This window comes from Sorex araneus, chromosome 8 (genome assembly GCF_027595985.1).
Source record: "Sorex araneus isolate mSorAra2 chromosome 8, mSorAra2.pri, whole genome shotgun sequence".
Taxonomy (NCBI): Eukaryota; Metazoa; Chordata; class Mammalia; order Eulipotyphla; family Soricidae; genus Sorex; species Sorex araneus.
The window spans coordinates 7,486,652-7,510,084 of record NC_073309.1 but is presented as its reverse complement, the minus strand read 5'-3'; the positions used below and the strand labels follow the sequence as shown (position 1 = coordinate 7,510,084).

The 23,433-nt window shown below is 55.5% G+C and overlaps 1 protein-coding gene across 1 annotated transcript; it reads left to right on the top strand.

Annotated features, from left to right (window-relative positions):
* Positions 1–6,395: 6,395 nt before the first annotated feature.
* On the top strand, positions 6,396–15,231 carry GABARAPL2 (GABA type A receptor associated protein like 2). Its single transcript, XM_055146190.1, has 4 exons — positions 6,396–6,556; positions 6,765–6,820; positions 8,009–8,181; positions 14,631–15,231. Exons 1-4 carry the CDS (start codon positions 6,523–6,525, stop codon positions 14,719–14,721), a joined length of 354 nt encoding a protein of 117 aa, XP_055002165.1. The 5' UTR covers positions 6,396–6,522; the 3' UTR covers positions 14,722–15,231.
* The last annotated feature ends 8,202 nt before the right edge of the window (positions 15,232–23,433 follow it).

The following is a 23,433-nucleotide window of genomic DNA, read 5'->3' as shown; positions in this document are numbered from 1 at the left end:
AACCACCGGGCGGAGCCAATAGCGAGGCCGCGGGGCTATCTGGAGGCGGGACCAAGGCTAACCGGGGCTGGGACAGGGGCGGAGCCCGCTCCCTTGTCCCCCTCTCCGCCCTCCAGGCCCCCGACCCCGAGTTTGAGCAGAAGCAAAACCCGGAGCAAGTGTGTAAAACAAGATCTTCATAAAAGGTGACTAGAAGCAACGGACTGCGTATATGTCAGCTAGTAGCCCCGCTGCGGCGCACGCTTTCGTCTTGCTGGGCACAGCACACCCTCCTCTGGAGGAGGAAAACACACAACATAAATGTGGGTGCAACCTAACCGGGTTCCTTTGTCTCCAAATGCTCTTTTGCTTCTCTTGACTTCATATAGAGAAACGGAACACAAATCTGTTTTTCAAGGAGCAAAGGGGCCTTCCTATGCAATTCTCTGCCATGCTCGGTACCTTGTGATGGTCACGTGCTTCATTGGCAGGATTTAATGAAATTTAGTGTCCTCCCCATAGATGAAATTGGTTTATCGCTTAATTGAATGCTTCTCACCCCCACCGGTATTTCTAATGATGCTGAAGGATTGGTTTGGTTTTGGTTTGACCCTGGTCCAAAGTTGAGTTCTTCATGGAAAGCCCGGCATGATGCCAATGGGCAGTGGAAGTGTGTGCTGAGTGAGTCCAAAGAGTTGGTGTCCCGTTTGTGAAGGCGACCTGGAAGTGGTTTTTTCATTTATTTTTAATTTTTTTTCTTTTTGGGTCACACCTGGCAATGCACAGGGGTCACTCTGGCTCTGCATTCAAGAATTACCCCTGGTGGTGCTCAGGGGACCATATGGGATGCTGGGAATCGAACCTGGGTCGGCCGCGTGCAAGGCAAATGTCCTACCCACTGTGCTATGGCTCCAGCCCCCTGTTTTTAATTTTTTAACTAAAATGAATGGTTTGAGGCTCTTCATGTTCCTGGAGCGAGCAGACACCATTGGGCTGCACTAGCATGCAACAGGGATGAAAAGACGTTATTGGCGCCTGCTCGAGCAAATCGATGAATAACGGGATGACAAGTGACAAGTGATACAAGTGATTTTAATTTTTTAATTTTTTAATTGAATCACAGTGATGGACATATTTACAAAGTTGTTCATGATTGGATTTCAGTCATATACTGTTCCACCAATTGTCTTTTTTTTTTTTACTCCAGCCCCAATAGTACATATTTTTGACTATTGGCATTTTAAAAATTTATTTATTTTTTATTAGTGAATCACCATGAGTTACAGTTACAAACTTATGAACTTTCATGTTTGCATTTTGTTTATATCCTTCCACCAGTGCCCAGTCACCTCCACCAATGTTCCCAGTATCCCTCCCCCCCTCCCACCCCATCCCCCCACCCCACCCCACGTCTGTGGCAGGGCATTCCCTTTTGTTCTCTCTCTCCTTTTGTCTACCACTTGTCCTTTACCAGTGTATTTTTCCCACCACCAATGGTCCCAGTTTCCCTTCTGCCCCATAATTTTTTTTTTTTTAATAAAGAGAAGAGCTGAGATCCTAACAACACAGTGAGAATCCAAGGCCTGCCCACCGGCCTTGAGTCTTTAGTAATGTCTTCCACCATAAAATGCTTCTGACATACCCAGTCCGGACAGAACTACTCATTCCTGGGCTGGAGTGACAGTACACCAACAAGGGCGCTTTGCCTTGCACAGGGCTGGCCTGGGTACAATCCCGGGCATCCCGTATGGTCCCATTAGCACCACCAGTAGTAATTCCTGAGTGCGAAGCCAGGAGTAAGCCCTGAGCACTGCCATGTAGCCCCAAAGCCAGAACCAAAATCAAACAAACAACCCCCAAACTATTCCTTCCTGCTTTCAAGGTTTCCTGAGGGGGTCTTGCATGTGGCTGCCCACGGTTCTGACGCAGGATCCCTCAGATTTCCCCTTCAGCAGGCACTGGGTTTAAACCACCCTGCAAAGTACCTACCTCTGCTGTCTAAAAGTCTAGTGCTCTGCAAATGGCTCCTCAGACAGGCAATGACATTATTAAAACTCTCCACAGGCCCAGGCAGCGCTAAGAATCTCGGCCAGAACACGCGAATAGCCCTCCTGGGCCAAGAAAGTATCAGCAGCCCCCAGGGCCTCTGAGCTACTGGCACAGCCTGCACCTGCCCAACGGGACCCTTAAACTCTGTGAACCATGCCCCAGTGCCTACAGGGTCGCACTGTAGACCAGTAAAATAACAGAAGGGGCTGGAGTGATAGTACTACAGGTAGGGAACTTGCCTTGCATGTGGCCAACCTGGGTTCGATTCCCAGCACCCCCTATTCAATAAATCAAAGTTTAAAAAAATAAAATGACAGAGAAAAAAATGGCAAATCCTATCTTGAGATGTTGGGATGCCCTAACTCAGGTGGCGACTAATAAACAGCACCGGCAGTCCTAGAGCAGGGACCCAAGCTAGTACTGCTGCGAAGAGAATCTAGAAGACTCCGCGATGACAACTGTCCTAGGATACTTCCTCTGACTCCTGGCTTCGCACTCAGGAATTACTACTGGTGGTACTAATGGGACTATACGGGATGCCCGGGATTGTACCCAGGCCAGCCCTGAGTGGCCCAAAGCAAACTTTCGTTTCTCAGCAACTTTGAATCTCATGCTGGTGGCCACGTTTCCATGAGCCTGTGCAAACCCAGGGACTCTCCACGGCTCTCACTGCAGAGACTAATACCTGTCATCTAGTTTTTGGCAACACTTTGGTACTTTGCACCGCATATGGTCTAAGCACTGTCAGGAATGACCCCTGAGCACAGAGCCAGGAGCACTGTTGGGTGTGGCTAAACACATTCCCACCCCCAGAAAAAAGGAAGAAATAATGAACTAAAGAAAGACATGAAGAAAGCAGGTAATGAGGGTCTGGGTAAGAGGCCTGCTTTGCAAACAGCCATGCTGGGTTCAATTCCTGGCACCCTATACGGTCCCTGAGTGCAAAGCCAGGAGTAATAAGCACTCAGCAACACTGGGTATGGCCGAAAACAAGAAACAAAAAGGAAATTGGGAATTAACTTCGGTTGGAGAGATAAAACAGTGGATAGGGCACTTGGCTTGCATGTGGCTGACCAGCAAATGATCTATGCATCTCAAATACAGTCCCCAAAGCACCACCAGGAAGGATTCCTGAATGCAGAGTCAGAGTCACGAACTGCATAGCTGGGTGTGGCCCAAAGCAAACAAAAAGCAGGGTATGACAGAAGACAGACACTGGACACCCTTGAGATCTTCAGAAGACAGCTGGAAGGCTGGCTCTTCCCTTGAGGGGTGCATTAAAAGCTGTTCTATGGGCAATGGCTTGCTCCAGACACAATGTCCAACTCTGTAAAGGGAAGTAGGTGTCCTGAGCAGTTTCTGCATCTTTCTCTGACTACCAGATGATAAGTGACCATCTTAATTTTTCAGTTTTTAAAGCTATTGGGCAGTTCACTGTGATAGCTGCATGGGCTGGACACAATCCTGGGTCCCCTGAGCAAGGCTGGGAGCAACTTCTGAGCACCAAGAATATGTCCAAAAACCAAAGACAAAACAAAATGAAAATCCATTTGAGAAATGGGTATTTTTATTTTTCATTCTCTAGTTGACCTCATGTGATTCAAGAGCTTGAAATATTTCTTTTCTGCATTTGAGATGCACAGATCATTTACTTATTCTACATCTTCCCTTGGATGCGTCTCTTGGCTAGCTCATATTTAATACAGCCAAAATCGAACTCTAGTTTTTTGCTTTGTTTTGTTTTCATGTGGGGAGAGGAAACACCCAGAGATGCTAGGGCTTACTCTGGGCTGTGTACTCAGGGATCATTTCTGTAGGGCTCAGGAGAACATATGGGGTGTTGGGAATCAAATCCCGTCTGCCATATAAAAATTAATCACCTTGGGGCTGGAGAGACAGCACAGCGGGTAGGGCGTTTGCCTTGCACGCGGCCGACCCGGGTTCAAGTCCCAGCATCCCATATGGTCCCCTGAGCATGGCCAGGGGTAATTCCTGAGTGCAGAGCCAGGAGTAACCCCTGTGTATCGCCAGGTGTGACCCAAAAAGCAAAAAAAAAATAAAAAATAAAAAAATTAATCACCTTACCCACTGTGCTATCTCTCTAGCCACCCAAATCAAACTTTTTAAAAAGCATCATTGAATTGCCATGAATTACGAAGTTACAAAGTTATTCATGATTGAGCCTCAATCACCCAGGCATAAACTGTTCCAATACCAGTCCCTTCACCAGTATTCCCTTCTCTCCACCAATATTCCTACTTTCCCTCCCACCTCCCGGGCTGCCTTTATGACAGGCACTTTTTTTTTTCTCCTTTAAAATCAACCCCCCCTCCCACCACCACCCTGGGTTTTTGTGGCACACCCAGCGATACTCAAGGGTTACTCCTGGCTCTGTACTCAGGAATTCCTCTGGTGGTGTTTGGGGGACTATATGGGGAGGTGAGAATTGAACCCGGGTTGGCGCATGGAAGGCAAATGCCCTATTCTCTGTACTATTACTCTGGCTCCTAAAATCAAACTCTTGATTCTCACAGTCCATCCACAAACTATTTCAGGAAACAGAAATGCATTAAAAATTTGTCTTTGACTTGGGACTTCCACTTTATATACACTCTCTCTGCAATTTTGGTCAATTACCTTCAAAATATATCCAGAATACAGCTGCTTCCCACTACATTCCAGATACCATCTTGATTTAATACCTTCCACTGACTTATACACTCCCCACAACCTCCCCCCCACCTCGCCCTGCCCCTCCACCAAACCCCTCCACTGACTTCTCATCCTACATAAAATCCCAAGTGCTTCCACTGGAGAGATCTCAACAGGCTGAGCAAGTGGAGGTCTGGGGTCAGTCGGTGCCACCTCATATTACACACATACTCTGTCCTAGAATTGCCAAACCTCAACCCCAGAGCACCGGGGCCTGGAGTAGTCCCTGAGCTCTGCTGGGTGTGGCCTAGAGCCCCAAAACAAACAAAGGCAGCTCATCAAGTAGAATTCAAAGCTCAAAACTGTTTTGTTGTACATCTCTTTGATCTCACCTCCTGACACTCTCCACTGCCCCCACTCTCGTCTGTGCTAGCTACCGGGGATCCTTCCTGTTCCCAGAATACACACTTCACCTAATTAGCATTCTGTCCCACCATCACTTACTTAGTCACCAGCCCTGCTTCATTTTTCTAAAGGGCACCTGGCATCCACTCTACTAGAGCAAAGCCCCCTAATATCCAGAACACCATCCACAACAATCAGGTCTAAGAGGGAAATTCAGTCTTTTCTCCATTACAAACAAGCAAGCAGGGCCCCAGGGTTTAGCTCAAGAGAGTGCATGCCTCACTGGTCTAAGACCCTGAATTTGATCCCTGGTACCACAGTGATAAAAACAAACAAACAGACAAATAAACAAACAAACCAAAAACACCCGTAACTCTGGCTGCCCAGAGACCGGCAAGTTGAAAATAACAAAGATACTTTTAGAGTGAAACTAGAATCCACAACATGCATCAGGAATTTCAATGGGAGGAAATGATGAAAGACGACGTTAAAACGCCAGGACAGCCTCATCCAGGGCACGTGGCGGATCATGTGCCCCATGAGCCCACATTCTTGTCACACAGTCACCTGCTCGTAAACAGAGGATGACCTGGCGCACACTGCCCTGCCGCCTGCTGGGAAGACAGCAATGACATCACTGGGAATGTCAGGACAGGCCCCCCCCCTCCTCCGGCAGGTGACACACTCCCACGCACGCACGCAGCTGGGCGTGGGGGCGGGGGTGCCCCTGAGGACCAGGGTGTCTTCGCCAGCAGAGCGTGGCTACTCCCCCACCGGCACACGGGCTGCTTCTCCTGGGCTGTTTATTCGTGAATCACGGGGCTGGAGAGATAGTAAAGTGGGGGGGGCGTTTGCTTTGCATGAACAACCATACCCAGGAGGGTCCCCCGAGCAGCACCAGGAGTAATTCCTGAGTGCAGATCCAGGAATAACTCCTGAGCACTGCCGGGTGTGACCCCCAAAAAACAAAAAATAAATAGATAAATAAATAAAAAGTAAATATTCGTGAATCAAGGGAGGACAGGGGGTCTGTTCAAACTCAGCCTCTGGATGCAAGCGGCCCACGGAGGCCTCCTCGCTGCCCTCCGGCTGTCCCTGCTACGACCTCTGCACGGCCCACTCTAGCTGCGGGGCCCACGCCCTCCCGGCCACGCCCGCCCTGACCCCACCAACCCCGCTGAGAGCCTCGTCCCGCCGCCCCCCATGCAGCCCGCGGCGCCCGCACCTGGGCAACCCCGCCGGGCTCTTCCGCGTCGGGCCCCGCCCCCGGCCGGCGCCGGAAGCCCCGCCCCCGCCCGTTGCTAGGCGCCGGCGCCGGAAGTCCCGCCCGCCGCGTAGTCTCCGTCGCCGCCGCCGCCGCCGCCGCCGTTGTTGTTGTGGTCGGTGCGCTGAGCTCCGCGGCTCCCCGGGCCGGCTGCGTCCTTCCCCGCCGCCGCCATGAAGTGGATGTTCAAGGAGGATCACTCGCTGGGTGAGCGCCGCGCCCGGGGGCGGCCGCGGGGGGACCGCGGGGGGCCCCCTCCCCCACTCGGGCCGGGCCGGGCGGGGCCGCGGTCGGCGCGACTCGGGCCCCCCCTCCCCGCGAGGCCCAGGCCGGGGCCCGGGGCGGGGGGCGCGGGGGGCGCGGGGGGCGCGGGCCGGGCCGGGCCGTCAGCCGCGTGTGTGTGCGTCTCTCCTAGAACACAGATGCGTGGAGTCGGCCAAGATCCGAGCCAAGTACCCCGACCGGGTTCCGGTGAGTGTCGGGACTCCCCGCCCCCTCGCCGCCCTGCCCCCCTCCCCCGCCGCCGCCGGTCGGGGACCCGTGCGGGGGTGCCCCCGGGCCCGTCCGCGGCCCAGGGGTCGGCGGCGGCCGCGCGGCCGCGGGTTCGGGGGCCCGGGGGGTCGGGCGGGTGCTGTTCAGGCGGCCCCAGTGCTGAATCCGCCGATCTAGGCCAGCCGCGGTCGGTCGGGGCTCCCTGGCCAATTATGTAAGGACGATGTTCTAGGACGGGCGACAGTGTCACTTTGGGGAGCAGGGGTGCAGGGAGACCGTCGCCGGGCGCCTGGAAGTGGCTCTGGAACTCCAGGACGTTGGTCTTGAACTTGGAGCCCGGCCTCTCTTCCCGGACGCGGCCGCCCCTTCTGGGCCTTCCCCCTGCTCGGTACTGAGTCCGGCAGTGTCCGCCTGCCGGGGCGGGGGGGAGGCTTTCTGTCCATTGATTTTTTAGAGGACATCCAGTTCTGTCGTTACGGCTCTGGGCTTGGGAATGATTTCCCTGGGGAACGAGCAGGAGGGGCAGATTTGAGACCTAGTTCGGAGAAGAGCAACAGGCCAAATGGGTAGTCTGGGTCTGGCCTGGGAGTGGCGGTTACCCCCCAGTTCCGATGTCGCCTGTGTTCCTCCCCAGACTGAAGGCTGAGCTGTGCTGGGGTTCTGGGGTTACAGGGTACAGCGGGAACCTCGTCCTGTCTTTTTGAGGCGGCCAGGACAGCATGGTGGGCAGCTTCGTAATAAGGGCTGAGATCAGGGATGAGAAATAGAATTGCTGACCACAAAAAGGCACTTACCGCTTCTCTGTAACACATTTATATCAGTTGAGCAGTATTCCTCAGCCTTTTCCCGATTATGGTCCCCTTCCAGCCTTGTTTTCCTTCCTGTGGATCCATTTGCCCCTGGTTTCATTCTGTGGCCCCCATTTATGCGTTTTTCACCTGGGGCACTCTTGGAATGCCCTGGGGTGCCTTGGGGGGGGTGGGGGGTGTTATCCCCGGTTATGCAGCGCTACTCTATGCTGTGGTTTCCCGAGCCTGGGTCACGTGTTCCCTCGTTAGGCAGTTAGCCACCCCCCACCTCCTTGCCCCCACTGAATCTGGTCTCGGACACTTTGAGGCCTGAGCCTCACAGTTGATTTTCAGTTCTGACCTCCCTTTGCTTCTCCAGGTGATCGTGGAGAAGGTGTCAGGCTCTCAGATTGTGGACATTGACAAACGGAAGTATCTGGTCCCATCTGACATCACTGTGGCTCAGTTCATGTGGATCATCAGGAAAAGGATCCAGCTTCCGTCGGAAAAGGCCATCTTCCTGTTTGTGGATAAGACGGTCCCACAGTCCAGGTGAGAGGTGGTGTTGGACTTGCCCATCCGCTTGGCTGCTTATAGAACTTGGTACTTGGGAGGGCTGAAAATGCTCTGTGGTCCTGAGTAAGGCTTTTGAATTTGCTGCTGTCCGGAGCTCCAGGAAAGGAAGAATGGTTTATAGTACATGGGAGTTAACTTGAGTTAAAAAAACAGGACAGGGGCTGGAGTGATAGCACAGCAGGTAGGGCATTTACCTTGCATGAGGCCGACCCGGGTTCGATTCTCAGCATCCCATATGATCCCCCAAGTACAGCCAGGAGTAATTCCTGAGTGTATGAGCCAGGAGTAACCCCTGTGCATCGCCAGGTGTGACCCAAAAAGGGGGGGGGACAGGACAAAGCGTGAACTTTTTATTTCTTGAGTATAATTAAATGCAGATGAAAATCTAACCTTAGATTCCCAAGAATTCTTTAAAATAGCTGAGGACTAAGACATGAGCCGTCAGTACCACTAAAGCCAAAAATGTGATTTCCTGCTGGTGGGCTGGGTCCTGCCCTTCTCTGTGCAGGCTCCTGCAGGCGCTCCCTGTCCACCTGCCTCTCCAGACTCAGCCACACCCGTGCTGCCTGATCCTTGAGTCTGATAAAACGGACTCAGTTTTGCAGGAATGGGCACTGAAGTTTCTTTGCAGGCTCACCCCTTCCCTCGTCACCAGCTGGGTCCGAGTGGCCCAGTAGCCAGCCTCGTGCTCTGCTGGTGCTGCGTGGGCGCAGCCTTGGGGATGGCTCAGGGCCGCTTCTCAGAGGGGCGCTGTGGTTCCTGCTGCGGGGGCAGCCCAGCTTGAGTCCCCTGTGCAGAGGAACATGGGCTGGCTGCTTCTGAATTCCTGGTCAGCCCTTTCCCATTACCGATCCAGGACTTCTAGGCCTTGCGCCAAAGGCGGCCCCTCTCCAGGAGCGTGCGTTCCCGTCATTGGTGTCATCCAGACCAAGTTTCATTGGTTCCATCTCAAAAGCAGAACCTCTAAGTGCTAAGCCTCCTGTTTGTTTGCTTTTGTTTTTGCTTCCTGGGCCACACCCAGCTGCGCTCAGATCTTACTCCTGGCTCCGAGCTCAGGGATCACTCCTGGCGGGGCCCCGGGACCATATGCTGTGCTCGGGGTTCGACCCTTTAGCCACAAACAGGGCCTTCCTTGGCATTCTCAGCCCCCCCCAGGTGCGTTCAATGTGGTCACGCCCTGTTGTTGAAAATCTTTTTTTTTTTTTCTTTTTGGGTCAGACCCAGCGATGCTCAGGGGTTACTCCTGGCTTTACACTCAGGAATTACTCCTGGCGGTGCTTGGGGGACCATATGGGATGCCGGGGATCGAACCCGGGTCGGCCATGTGCAAGGCAAACGCCCTACCCGCTGTGCTATCGCTCCGGCCCCCTGTTGTTGAAAATCTTTGAACGCAACCAAAGAGCCGAAGCTACTTTCCTATGGAAGGTAGATCCTTGGGCTCTTCGCCCCGCTTCCCCTCTACCAGTCTCCGCTATTTCTTCTTTGAGTGTTGAGGGGTAGGAGGAGAGAAAAGGAAGGCTCTGCCCTCACGCTGGCTTTTGCCTCGGCTGCCCTCAGGTTGACTGGTACCGGTAGGCCCAGTCGCAGTGGTGGTGCTGGGGGTGACTGCCTGCAGTGGAGGCGGCCCTGGGCATCTGTGGTCACTGCATTTCCGCCCAGGTGTGGCGGGGGAGGAAGTGGGGGCCGGGACCTGTGGCGCTGTGCGAGTTTCCGTCCAGCCGCTGGTGTCTGAAGGAAGCGGAAGGTGACTTCTGGAGACGCTCTGACGGCTCATCCAGCAGTTAAACTGCGGCAGGTTTTGGCAACCCCCCTCCCATTATTCCTGAGATAAAAATAGAACTGGAAATGAAAAGTGATTCTCAGGGCAGCAAGCGCTGCTTCAGAGCCATTTCCTCTTCAGGGCCACTGGCTGCTCCGGAGCCAGGCGTGGGCGCAGAGGGCCGGGCTCGGAGGGCTCCGTGGGCTCCGTGGGCTCCGGGCCCGGCCCGCCGGCAGGGGGCGAGGTTACATCTTCCGGCCCCGTCCTTAGTGCAGCGCCTCTGTAGTGGGGTGGGGGAGTTATTCTTAAAAACAAATCTCGGGGGGGGGTGCTGAGAGAACACAACAGCTGGGCAGCTTCTTTGCACGAGGGAAGCCTGGACTTACACTGCACCGGCCCCCGAGCACTGCTTGGAGTGACCCTGCGCACTGAGGCGGGAGTAGTCCCAGCTCCACGGCGCTAGATGCGGCAGAAATGGGAAAAAACCCCAAACTTGATCTGCACCAAGTCTAGTGCGGCCCCTGGGCTTGTGCTGACGCCAGGGCAGCTGCCCTGGGATCTGCTCCACTCCCCGAGGCTTGGGGTCTCCCCAGGCTTCAGGGGCACAAAGCCTGAGCTCAGAGATGGTCGCGGCCTGCAGGGCTCCCCCTGTGGTGGCCGATAGGTCTGCTGAGACCAGGAACTGCACCCGCCCCTCAGTCACTCACCCTGGCCTCTGGCTGAACTGCCGCCCAGGGCGTGGAGTGATCATCTGGCCCATGTCATGATTGGTGTGAGATTAATTCTAGAAGTAGGGGCCGCTTCCTGTTCCACTTGCGGCGTTCTAAGGAGGAGGTAGGCAGGAAGGCCCATTGCCGCTTTCGATTTAGCGCTGGGAAGTCAGATCCTCTGGTCGGCGACTCGCCAAAAACGAAAGGGAAACTAACTCCCTGGGTGCTGTCAGGCCTTGAGAGAGAAAGTGGGGGCACCCACTCGGCCAGGGCTTTCGAGGGGACTCATAGCACCAATTTGTCGGTGTTTCGTTTTGTTTAGAACACTGCCTTGATAATCCTGTTTAAAATAGAAACGTGAGTGCGTTAGTAAATAGCTCAAGATGTTTAACGTGGAATGTTCTGTAGGAAGCCACCTGTGCTATTTAGGTACGTTTTTCTTCTTTCTGGGTATGAGGAAAACATGGGACCATTCCTGGTTTCTTTTTTTTTTTTTTTGCTGATTAGTTACCGTTTATTCAATCTTCCATCTTTCTCATCTCCCGCACTCCCAGCTCTGTCCTCTCTCTGGATCAACTGCCACCCATTCCTGGTTTCTTGAAGAACAGATTTCTTTCAGCTGTAGAATAGTGTCTAATTGTATCAGAAAGAAGTTTGATAAGGGAACATCCAGTGGTGACTTTAGATTCCCGGGGCCCTTCAGGGCCTGGTGACATTGAGGTGTGACTTTAGGAGGCTACCGCACTGGCCGTGGCCTCCAGACTGCTCCCCATCTGTGCAGAGGTGAGTCTTGTCGGGAAAGCACGCGGGCTCCGGGCAGAGCGGGGGTGGGGCACGCAGCGGTCAGACTTGGTTGCGGGCCAGGAGCTGTCCACGCTGGTCGAGATTAGCCTCCCCCGTCCGCAGGCTGCCGTGTCCGTCAGACTGTTGCTTGCCACAGCCGCGAGGCAGCTCCTGGCTCCGGCTCCTCTAAAAGGCGTCTTTCCCACGGGTGGGTTTTTCACTGGAGACGTGGTTTGGTCTGGATCTGAACGGAGAGCTGGGGAGAGTTGGGGGCAGGACTGGAGAGATGCTTCAAGCTGAGTGCACGTGCTTTGGACAGGTCCCCGGGGTGACATGGTCCCCTGAGCACGGCTGGGAACAATCCCCAAGCAGGGAGTGGCCCCCAGCACCACCGGGTGTAACCTAAGCAACAGAAAACCAGAAATGCCCTGAGTTTTTGGGGGCAGTTGCGGTTCAGTTTCCTCTGTGCGCCGGGACCCCGCTGCGTCCTCGGCGGGCTGGCACCAAGGGATCTGCCACGGGCGTTCCCTGTTTCCTTCTGTGCCAGCCCGAAGGGGTGGGGGCGGCGGCCACAGAGTGCAGGTCCCGTGTGAGACATGAGGGGGCCGTCTGCAGCCCCTGCCATGACTCAGATGGCTCAGCAGCGGCCTGCCCAGCAGTAGTGCTCCCCTCAGGCCGAGGAGCCGGGCCTCACTAAAGGGACACACGACACGGGGCCTTCTGCGCTCACCGCCTGCTGACCGGCGGCGCCTGCCTCCCTGCACTTCGCCGGACTGTCCTCCTCACGCAACTCTAAAGGAATGTCGAAACGGTGTGTGGCCAGCTCTGACTCCAGGCCAGGTTACTCCGTCTTTATCTCCCTCCCTCCTCTCTCTTCCTCTCTCTCTCTCTCTCTCTCTCTCTCTCTCTCTCTCTCTCTCTCTCTCTTTCTCTCTCTCCTCTCCGCCCAGGGACGCCTCCCAGTCGGGGGTTGCTCGAGGCTGCTGAAGTGCTCGTAGCTCCAGCAGTGAGCAGTGTCTGTTTCCAGGTTCCTTGACCAAGGGATCCCCTGGGTGTAAGGACGTGGCGCTGCCGCCAGTGAGACCGTAACTCGGCTGTCAGTGCCAGGACTGGCCACTCGGAGGGGTCTCGGGCTGGCCCACCCTCACCGACCAGTCACAGCAGCTGTGCTGTGCAGGCTGCCTGGGGTCCATGGTTTGGTGGCCAAGAGTGTCCGGGTGGATGATCTCGCCCGGGTGTGGCCGCTTCCTGTGTGTGAGCATCAGAGGATGGTGCCCGTTTCGCAGGACGGTCAGTCCCCAGAGTCACCTACAGCGCTGAGCACGGCTGGCTGTCGTGGTCGGGGTCTTAAGACAGACGGCGGAAGCCTGAGTATAGACACTCGGCGGGCGGAGAGAGGTCCTGGCAAGTCGGTGTCTTCCAGAAAGACCAGAATCTCCTGTCTGGGGGCCGTTTCTCAGCCCGCTTCTCGTAGAGTCAGCATTTTTTTTGGTGCCAGGGGTCAAAGCCAGGGCCTTGTACATGAGAAGCGCGTGCTCTGAGCACTGCCAGCCTTAGCTGTGGTATCACAGGCTGATGGGGGCCGGGGGCTTGCATGTGGGAGCCCTGGGCTTGGTCCCGAGCAGCCCCGGTGTAACGCAAAACCGAAGGGACAAACCGGAGTCTGGGTCGGACTCGAGACGGCCTTGCTCGGAGGGAGGAGGCCAGAGGGGTGTCCCAGCTCTGCAGGGCTCTGGGGCCCGGGGGTCCCCCTCTGCTCACTGCCAGCCGTGGCATCTGTGCCACAGGAGTGATGTGAAGTCTCCTAGTAGCCTCATTCCAAAAAGAAAGAGGCCGGGTTGATTTCACTATAAGGGATTCGCCCAGTATGTGAGTTTTCGGTGTAATCAAATCAAGGTATTTCACTCTTTAAATACCGTCTTCTTTTGACTCTTGTATATGTTTTACCTTCAGCGCATCCCAGCTCAGATGAGTCGCATTTGAGTGCTGACTGAGCCGTGGCCGGTCTGTGGGGCAGGGCCTCTGGGGGCAGTGCTCCGGGAGCGGCCTGCCTTGCCCCAGGCTGGCCACGGCGGCTCAGGGCCAGCGTCCTCCGCCACAGCGCGCAGACGAGCGGGGACGCACCCCTTTAGGACCTGGCCGTGATTCAGAGCGGCAGTTGGTGCCCCCGCCGTGGCCTGGCCCCCGCAGTCTGACACGGCCTTGAGGGGGCTCCCAGGTCACAGTCTCGCTGCTGTAGCCTCACTCCCTACAGCTTGTGTGTAGGGAGTGCGGCTACATGCGGCTCGCATGGCCCACAGACACCCGGTTCCCCGATGGCTTGCGTGGCCTGCACACACCTGGTTCCCCGACGGCCCGCGTGGCCCACAGACACCCGGTTCCCCGATGGCTTGCGTGGCCTGCACACACCTGGTTCCCCGACGGCCCGCGTGGCCCACAGACACCCGGTTCCCTGATGGCTTGCGTGACCCGCACACACCTGGTTCCCCAACGGCCCGAGTGGCGCACAGACACCCGGTTCCCCGATGGCCCGCGTGGCCCGAGCCCACCAGGTTCCCCCACGGCCCACGTGGCCCGTGCACACTCTTGTGGCCCTCACACACCCGGTTCCCTGACCACCTGCGTGGCCCGAGCACTCTTGTGGCCTTCACACACCCGGTTCCCGACCACTCGCGTGGCCCGCGCACGCCCAGCCCCGGGTGTTACTAGGCTCCTCTGGAGCTGGCCCAGCCCGGTCTCGCGGCAGCGCGCTCCCGCCCACACGTTTAGTTTGACAGCAGCTATTTCTGACGCTTCCTAGGAAGGGGGGCCGGGCCTCTCCGGATCCCCCACGCAGAGCCAGAGCTTTCTGCGTTCATGTGAGGGAACGCGTCCCCCTCAGAGCCGCACAGCGTCCTGCGGGGCGGCTTCCCCCAGGCGAGCCGGGACAGACTCCCTGGGCTGCCCTCCCCCCCCCCCCCGTCCTCCCACGCCGGGCACCAGCAGACTCTTCGGGGCTGGAGGCTGGGAGCGCGCAGGGGGGCAGTGGCCTGGGCTGGAAGGCTAAGGGGAGGCCAGTGCCGTGGCTCCGTCCCACTCCCGTCCCGCTGCAGTGCCTTAGCTGTCGCACAGCCCAGACAGGCGGGCTGGGTCTGCGTGCCCCCTCCTCAGCGTGTCTGTGTGTCTCCCTCCAGCCTAACGATGGGACAGCTGTACGAGAAGGAGAAAGACGAGGACGGGTTCTTGTACGTGGCCTACAGCGGAGAGAACACCTTCGGCTTCTGAGGGCCGTGCCGGGCCGCGCCTCCCGCTCGAGTCCCTTGTACATAGCCGGCCGCTTTCCGTTCCCGCCAGAACCGCCCACGACAGACGCCTGTTAGTGCATTTGTAACTGGATTTAGTTCTTTAATATATTATTGGAAGGTTTTGTTTCCTTAGAGTAGTAAATTATCATAGAGTTTTATTTCGAGTTTTCTTTTCTTGCTCTGGCCTCATGGCTTCCCTCTCCCGGGAGCTCGTTCCTCCGGGAGCCGTGGAGATGTTTCCATTCGGGTTATTCACGAGAAAGGGAGGAGCCGACACTTACTCTGGATTATGTTTGAAACACGAGATGGCTAGGTATTAAAAGCATCCAGATGCGAGATGGCTAAGTATTAAAGCATCCAAATTAAATCCTTCGCAATCAGAATGCTTCACTAGATTTTGCCAACTGCCAATCATGTTGGACTGAACTAATATGTTCCTCTTTCTGAAACTATTAAATAATTAACAATAAAATTTCCTCTTATAAAGGCATTGCAGTGTCCCTGTGTGCGTTATTCGCCCGTGTTTGGATGGGTGTGAGAAGCAGGTCCTGCATCTGCTGCTGCCAGAAGGGTTTGGGCCTGGGGCGCGGGGTTTACGGTCTGGGGAAAGAGTTTCTATCACGAAGGATTGTTAAAGTGGTTAGCAGAGTCACAGCACCCCAGTACCACGGCCAAGACCAGGTAGACTCTGAGAAGTTCTGATCTCACCACGGCCTTCTCGCTCCCCTAACCCTCTGCCTGATGGGAAATAACTTCCGCTGCTTCTGTTTCTCTTTGGAAGTACAATTAGGTATGAACATTTGCCTTATTGTTTTTCTGCTGTGCTGCGGGTCAAACCCAAGGTTTCCATATGAAGGCCGGGCTTCCACCACCAAGCTTCTCCAGGCTAGTAGACTTGTTCTTATAGAGAAGAAAACATACATACTTTTGCCTTTTCATTTAGCAGGCTGTCTCAGTGTCCTTTCCAGAGGTTTGAGAGTCTTCATCTATTTTTCTATCAAACAGTATTATACTGTCACTCTATGTTTATCACTTACCTAGTTCCCCATCAGAGGTACCTGGATTATTTGCAGCCTTTCACTGTTACACAGCGTGTCGTGATAAACCACCTCCATACAGGGAAGTGCTGCTCTTCAATCCCTTTTTAAAAAAACAATTTTTTTTTTCCAAACCCACTAGTTCCATGATTTCTCATAAATCACGGGGTCAGAGTGACAGAACAGCAAGCAGGATGCTTGCCCCTGCATGCAGCCAACGTGGGTTCAACCCTGGGCACCAGATAGTCCCACAGCCCCTCCAGGAATGATCCGAGTGCAGAGATAGGAATCAGCGAGCACCGTGGGTGTGGCCTTCCCGCCCCCAAAATGGACAAAGTCACATGTATGTCTAGGCTTGCCAGGACAATGCCTCGAAAGATGAAACGTTTAATTTCCTAAATCTGAGCTGGAGAAATACTACGTAGGGTGCTTGCCTTGCACATGACTGACTGACTGACCCGGATTTGAGCTTTGGCATTCCATATGTCCCCTGAGCACCCCAGGAGTGACTCCTGAGCAACATCGTGTGTGACCTAAAAACCACCATAAAATTCTTCCTTTTTTTTTTTTTTTTTGAAGTAACAGATTTTATTTAGAGGTTCCTGAGGGAAGGAGGAAGGGATAAGTGGAAAAGAAAAAACAGTAGGAGTAACGCACTCAAGAGAGAACGCGGGCTTCTCCAAGGGTGGAGGAAGCCCCTACACATAACCGAGCTTTAGACACAAAAGTATGAAAGCATAAAAGTACACATCTCGGGGGCTGGAGTGATAGCACAGCGGGTAGGGCGTTTGCCTTGCACGCGGCCGACCCGGGTTCGAATCCCAGCATCCCATATGGTCCCCCGAGCACCGCCAGGAGTAATTCCTGAGTGCATGAGCCAGGAGTGACCCCTGTGCATCGCTGGGTGTGACCCAAAAAAGCAAAAAAAAAAAAAAAAAAAAAAAAAAAAAAAGTACACATCTCAAGGGGGAGATGCGGGCGACACATGTGCTCGGGCACTACATGTGCTCGGCCACGAGGGCACAAGCAACACATGGGCTCAGGCAGCATATGTGCCTAAAATTCTTCCTTTCTGTATTGGAGGCCAGAGAGCCGTGCAGATGTGACATCATGAAGAAGCGATCACCCAGCCATCAGGGGATAAGGAGTTCAAATCACTGTCAAACTTCCTTACTGGGAAGCAACTGAGACCTTGAGCTTTACTTCACCAAATTAATCATCCCATCCCGTGTTAGCTTCTTGTGATCAAAAGATGGTTTTTGTTGTTGCTGGCAGTATCTTTTTGATGCCCCCTACCTGACTCAAGACCACCTATGGTCCTCTTTGTTTCGTTGCAAACGTGTGTGTGTGTGTGTGTGTGTGTGTGTGTGGAGTGGGGAGGGGGGAGGGACGAGGGAGGGAGAGAGGGAGAGAGATAAAGAAGTATATTGTAAATCATGGGCCCTTAAAAACAAGTTGCCTCGTCACTAGCCCAGAAGCAGAAAGGCCAGACCCCCTTGGGACCCAAATACTGAGCTCCTTGGAGATGCAGAAGATGAAGCACCACCTAGAGAAGGGGGGAGCCCCTCGGCAAAGGAGCCGCTTCCAGAGGAAAAAAGCTCCGGTCGGAACAGGAAGGCCTGGCAAGAGCCCGGCGCTCCCCTCCGTGCCGACGCCCTTTCCACACAGACAGCTCCGGGCCCAGCAGGCCTGATGGCAAAGCCGCCATCCGCAGCTGTGGATGCGCTCCCGCGCTGTGGCGATCCAGCCCTCAGTGCAGCGTCTGTGCTGGGGGGATGCCAGTGTCCACGTGTGCAGGGGCCTGTCACGCCCTCCTAAGACCCTCATGTGAGGCACCCAGGAGGCAAACGCCTTTGGGGAACTCCCACTAATGGGTGTCAGTTTCCAACTGGAAGCAGGTTGACACTGACTTCCGGGCGAGCGAGATGCAGGGCGGGCACCACGTCTGTGCACGCGGCACCGTGCTGGCCGCAGCGGGACCCCCTCAGCCGGGTGGGGCTCTTCCCACTGCCCTCCCTCCACCTCTCCCTGTGCTGCCTGCCTTTTAAAGCAGCTTGCTTTCTTCCTAGTTTTCCGGCCATACCCTGCAGCCTTCAGGATTTATTCCTTCCTGGCTTTGTGCTCAGCGGTCACTCCTGGCAGACTCAGGGGACCATATAGGGTGCTTGGGGGCCGACTCGGGTTGGCTGCAGGCAAGGCAAGCGCCCTGACCCACTGTACTCTTCCTAGCCCCCCAAGGCAGCCTTCCCCGCGCTATGAGACAATACAGAAAGCTCCATCCGCCTTAGCAAGTCCTGTTCGAGAAGAGCATTTCCTCACGGCACACAGCTGAACATGTCTGGGAGGACGCTGGCCTCTGGAGTCACCAGTCAGCCTCCACCCTATCAGGGGCCCAAACTGATGGCAATGGCTGGGGAACCCGTCCGCAGCCGGGAGAACGGAGCAGGGCATACACACGTGAAGTCACTTAGCACTTCAGAGCCACCTGTTTGCGTCACAACCACATGCCCACAGATGCACGAGAGTAGAGGGAAGAAGGTTAAGTGATATCAGGGCCTTGCATGCGGCCGACCCAAGTTCAATCCCAGCATCCCATGAGCCCACAAGAAATAATCTCAGAAATATAATACCTTACTAGACGATGTAAGTAAGTCCCACAACCACACTGCTGCCGAGTGGCAGGAGACACCAAATTTGAGATTTATTTATATATTTGGGAGCCACACCTGGCAGTGCTTGTGGGACCATGTGCGGTTTTATGCAACTGGAGTCAGCCTTAGCCGCTGTTCTGTCTCCCCAACCCCCAAACTTGAGATTTAAGAAGAGAGACAGTCGCCAAACCACCCTATTAGCAGTGGCTTCACACTGCTGGAGGCTGGGGCACAAATAGTATGAATAAAGCATTACTCCTTCCTCTGGGAGCTTACCGTATGTGATAAACAAGTCAGCACATAATCAAATAATTACAAAGCAATGTAGTAAGTGCTGGAACAGAAAGTATTACTGGAATGGAGGAGAAAATAGCTATTACCTATAAAGATAATGGGGAAAAAAAAGCTCTATATGTAATATCAAGCAATAAAAATAGATTGGCAATCTTTCTTTTAAAATGTAGTTTCTTGGTTGGAGCTCTGTGCTCAGGGTCACTCCCGGCAGGCTCAGGGGACCATATGGGGTACCGGGGATTGAACCTGGGTCGGCCTTGCCGACTGTATGATCTCTTTGGCCCCAAATGGGGTTCTTGGTGTTTTTCGTTTTGTTTTGGTTTTTGCATCACCCTTGCTGTAGGCTCAGGGCCTATTCCTTACTCTGCACTCAGGAATCACTCCTGGAGGTGCTGCTGGCATTGATCCCGGGTTGGCTGTATGCAAGGCAAGTGCCCTACTTGCTGTACTGTCTCTCCAGCCCCTATTTTGTTTGGGGGCCACACCCAGCAGTGCTGAAGGCTTACTCCTGGCTCAAGGGCCCTACCTGCTGTACTATCTCTCCAGCCCCTATTTTATTTGGGGGCCACACCCAGCAGTGCTGAAGGCTTACTCCTGGCTCAGGTGCCCTACCTGCTGTACTATCTCTCCAGCCCCTATTTTGTTTGGGGGCCACACCCAGCAGTGCTGAGGCTTACTCCTGGCTCTACACCCAGGGATCAGTCCTGATGAGCTAAGGGTCATATGGAGTGCCAGGGATCAAACGTGGATCAGTCTTATGCAAGGCAAAAGCCCTACCAGCCATTGTATCACTCAAAAAACTAAGAAATTTTGTAAAGGCACAGGACAGGTGGGCTGAAATAGACCCCCTGCGGAAGGGGTGAAATCCCGCACGCCATCTGCACATCAGATCACAGGCTAGTATCCAGGTGCAAAGCTCCCACAAGTGCACAACCACCCATCCAAAATGGGGGAGAGGAGATGGACGCACACTTCTCCAAAGAGCACACAAGATAAGGCAGAAGCGGGGCCAGAGCGATAGCACAGTGGGTAGGGCATTTGCCTTGCACGAGGCCGACCTGGGTTCTATTCCTGGCATCCCACATGGTCCCCCGAGCACCGCCAGGAGTAATTCCTGAGTGCAGAGCCAGGAGGAACCCCTGAGCATCGCTGAGTGTGACCCAAAAAGACAAAAAGGATGAAGCAGAAGCAGTATGGAAAAGGCCTTCATCATTACTGGCTAACAGACAGATGCAAGGCAGGGCGATAGGGAGGGCATCTTAGGCTGGGAGAGCAGCTCCGAACAGACCAGGAAGCAGGCAGTGTTGGCGCAGAGCTGGTGGGAATGTGGCGGGCGTGTCGTCGGGGCAGCCTCGGCGAAGACAGTCTGGAGACTTCTTCAGGTCCGACCGGAGTTTCCATGTGACCCAGCGCGCACCCAAAGAACACCAGCACTCATTTGAAGATGTGCGCGCCCCTGAGTGCTCAGGGCAGCCCCGGAGCAGTCAGGGGGCACAGGGCCAGCCCCTCTCCTGTACCAGGCTGTGCACCAAGGCCTGGCACACACTCCGGGTCCCTGCGGGGACAGGACGGCCCCCTAAGAGCCGAGAGCCTCTGAGCAGAGCCAGTGCACCTTCGCTTGACCACATGGTGAGCACGAGACTGCCCCGTGTTAGCGCCTCTTCCCTGCAGCCGAAGCTGGAGGGTTCCACGGCCCAGGCCCCTGCCGGTGGCACTGCCTGCTGGGTCCCAAGCACCACAGCCAAGTGCGACAACGACCGAGTGTGAGTTCTGGGAAACGAGGCGAGCACGGCAGCCCCTGGCCTTCAGCTGACTCGTGAGCACTGGGCGCGGCGGCCTGGCCGCAGCAGAGGCAGGGGGTGGCAGACGCGGGCTCTAAGGGCGGGAGGACTCTCTCCTGCTCTCCACCGGCAGGCTGCAGTGGGTGGGAGCGGGCAGAGCACGGCTGCGAGAGCCTCTGGCGGGGCAAAGCTGGGGCTGCCACCGTGCCATTGCTGGGGTGTCCCGGAGAGGTGGTGCGGGCAGGCCTCGCCGTGGCACTGTGGTCAGGTGCCAGGGGCCCACCGCCCGGCTCCCCCGGCACAGGATTCAGTGCGCTCTTCTCTCCTGGCCGCTGAGCAAACGGCCGTCACAGTTTCCATTGTGCAGTTCCCTCTGCCTGGAGCCCAGCCCAGGCTCGGGGAAGATGTCTGGAACCGGCAGACGGGCCCCCTGGACTCCCGGCCTCTGCTTTCCCCATCGGCCACGTCCCCAGGCTGGGCGGAACACGCCTATTCGTCCCCGAAGCTGATTTCTAACCGGAATGAGGGGCAGGAAGCCAGGCCCAGCTTAGAGCCTGGGGGGGCAGCTGAAGGCAAGGATGACGGCCAGCCGCCTCCTCCCTGCCCCCAGCCCCGGTTTCCCGGAGAAGGGCTCTCTGTGCCCAGTTATGAGAAATCCTACCTGGGATCGAACACTTACACGGAGCATTCTAATTGGAACCACGTTTTGTGGCACAGGCGACAGGCTGGGAAGCAGAGGAAATACTTTCCCCCACATTTAATAGGAACTGGCCGAGTTGGTACTAGCACACAATTACTTGAAAGTCCAGACCAGAACCGATTAAACTCTACCAAGGAATTAGTAAGCACATGTGATTAAAAATGGAAATAATTTTTTTTTTGGCGGGGGGGGGGGGAGACGACTTAACACTCAGCAGTGCTCAGGGAACTTCTTGTTTGCCGGGGATCAAATCCAGGGCAGCCACTTGCAAGGTAAGTGCCCTATCTGCCATACCCTCTCTCTGGCCCCCAAGGACACGGTGACTTGTAAAAACATGTTTAAAACTGAGGGGTAATGACAAACAAAATGCACAGATCCGAAGGGTGGAGCTTAGTAAGTATCTACCCATGATGCTCCAGTGAGAACAAAACGTTTCTCAGCCGAAGCACAGGCTCTCCCTGCCGGGGACCCAGTGTGGGCCGCAGGCACTGCAGAACAGACCACGATATCGTCACCCTGCAAGGTCCCCGTGACCCTGTCCGCTCAGCCCCTCCTCCTCCTCTTTCCTCCAGGCACCAGCCCGTCCCCTCCAGAACTCAGGCTGGTGCTGCCTGCAGCTTGTCCCCAGGACGCCCCCTTGTCTCCATGGACAGAGCTGCCGGGAGAGGAAGCACAGAGGGAAGCTGCTGGCCTTGCAGGTGACCATCCGGCGCCACATCTGGTCCCCTGAGCACCTCCAGGGGTCACTCCTGAGCACAGAGCCAGGATGAGTCCCTGAGCACTGCTGAGGCTCCCAACCCCTCTCCCCCACACCCTGCTCTCCGTCCCCTAAAGAGAACTGCAGGAGCCCGTGAAAGTGCGCACGGACACCCTCTACTTGCTAGCAAGTTCCCTCCTCCTGCCGGCTCACGACGCCTTTAAACAGCCCGGTGTCCCCCCACCGTGCACGGCGGCCGGTGGCAGCTCGGGGGTAATAAATACTGCCCGCAGCCGTCCGCTCTCGGCCGGGGAGTGGAGCACTTTGGCAGGGCTGGCGCGGAACATTGTCTCAGAGCCAGAAGCTGCTGCCAGGTCCAGGTGGAGGCCACGTCCCCCTCCTCCCCCTCCCCCCACGGCCACGCCACAGCAGGATGCGCCCAGCTGGCAGCGTCCCCTCCCGCAGGAGCAGGTGGCCGCGCTGCCCCAGACGCTGAGCTCACGCTTGGCACCCCACAGCTCGCCGGGCCAGCAGGCGCCGTCACCCCAGAAACCACGCACGGAACAAACACCAAATGACTGAAGTCGGCCTCTCAGAATTCTAAAGAAAAAGGGAAATCATGCAGTCTTGGGACTGCCACTCGTGGAGATGGAGTGATGCGGAGTGGACACGTGGCCGTGGAGTCTGGGGCAGCATAAGGCCGGCGGTGGCCCCCAAGGTCAGACACGCTCTCGTCCCCGCAGCACCACCGGGGTATTTCCCGGGGCTCCTCTAGTTCTATATGCGTGCATGTGTGCGCGTGCGTGTGTGTGTGTGTGTGTGTGTGTGTGTGTGTGTGTGTGTGTGTGTGTGTGCTGGTCCACACCTGGCAATGCTCTGGGCTGCTCCTGGCTCCATGCTCGGAAGTCATTCATGGCAGTGCTTGGTGGGCCCACTGGTACTGGGACCGGAACTTGGGTCTCCAGCATGCAAAGCTTGTTTTTGGCCCACCGTGCTCTCTCCAGCCCTATTTCTGTAGTTGAAATAGGAAAATCTTTCTCCATTACTTTTTTTTTCATTTCTAAGACTTATTTTTTAAACAGGCACTGTATTAATGTCTTCAAGATTCTAATAAAATCTAAAGAGTATTCAGTGAAGTTTCCTTTCACTGTCGGGCCCAACCTTCCTCTTTGCCTCTGTGGCCCCATTAGTGGTTTCTGGGTTCCTACGCTGAGTGAGTACTGGCAAAGCGGACAGATTCCTTTCACTTTCTGTTTTTTGGAGAAGTGTTCTGGGTCTTGCCCGGCAGTGCTCAGGAATCACTGCTGGCGGTGCTCAGGGAACATACGGGATCGAACCCTGACTGGCCACATGGAAGGCAAATGTCCTACCCATTGCACTATCACTCTGCCCCCCCCAAGGACTTATTTTGGAAAAAAAATTTCAGGGCTGTCAGGGGCTTGGGATGTGCCCCAGTGCTTTGCACATGTGAGGCTCGGGGCTTGGGGTTTGGTCCCGCCACTGTGACACAAAACAAGAGACGGGCAGCTGGC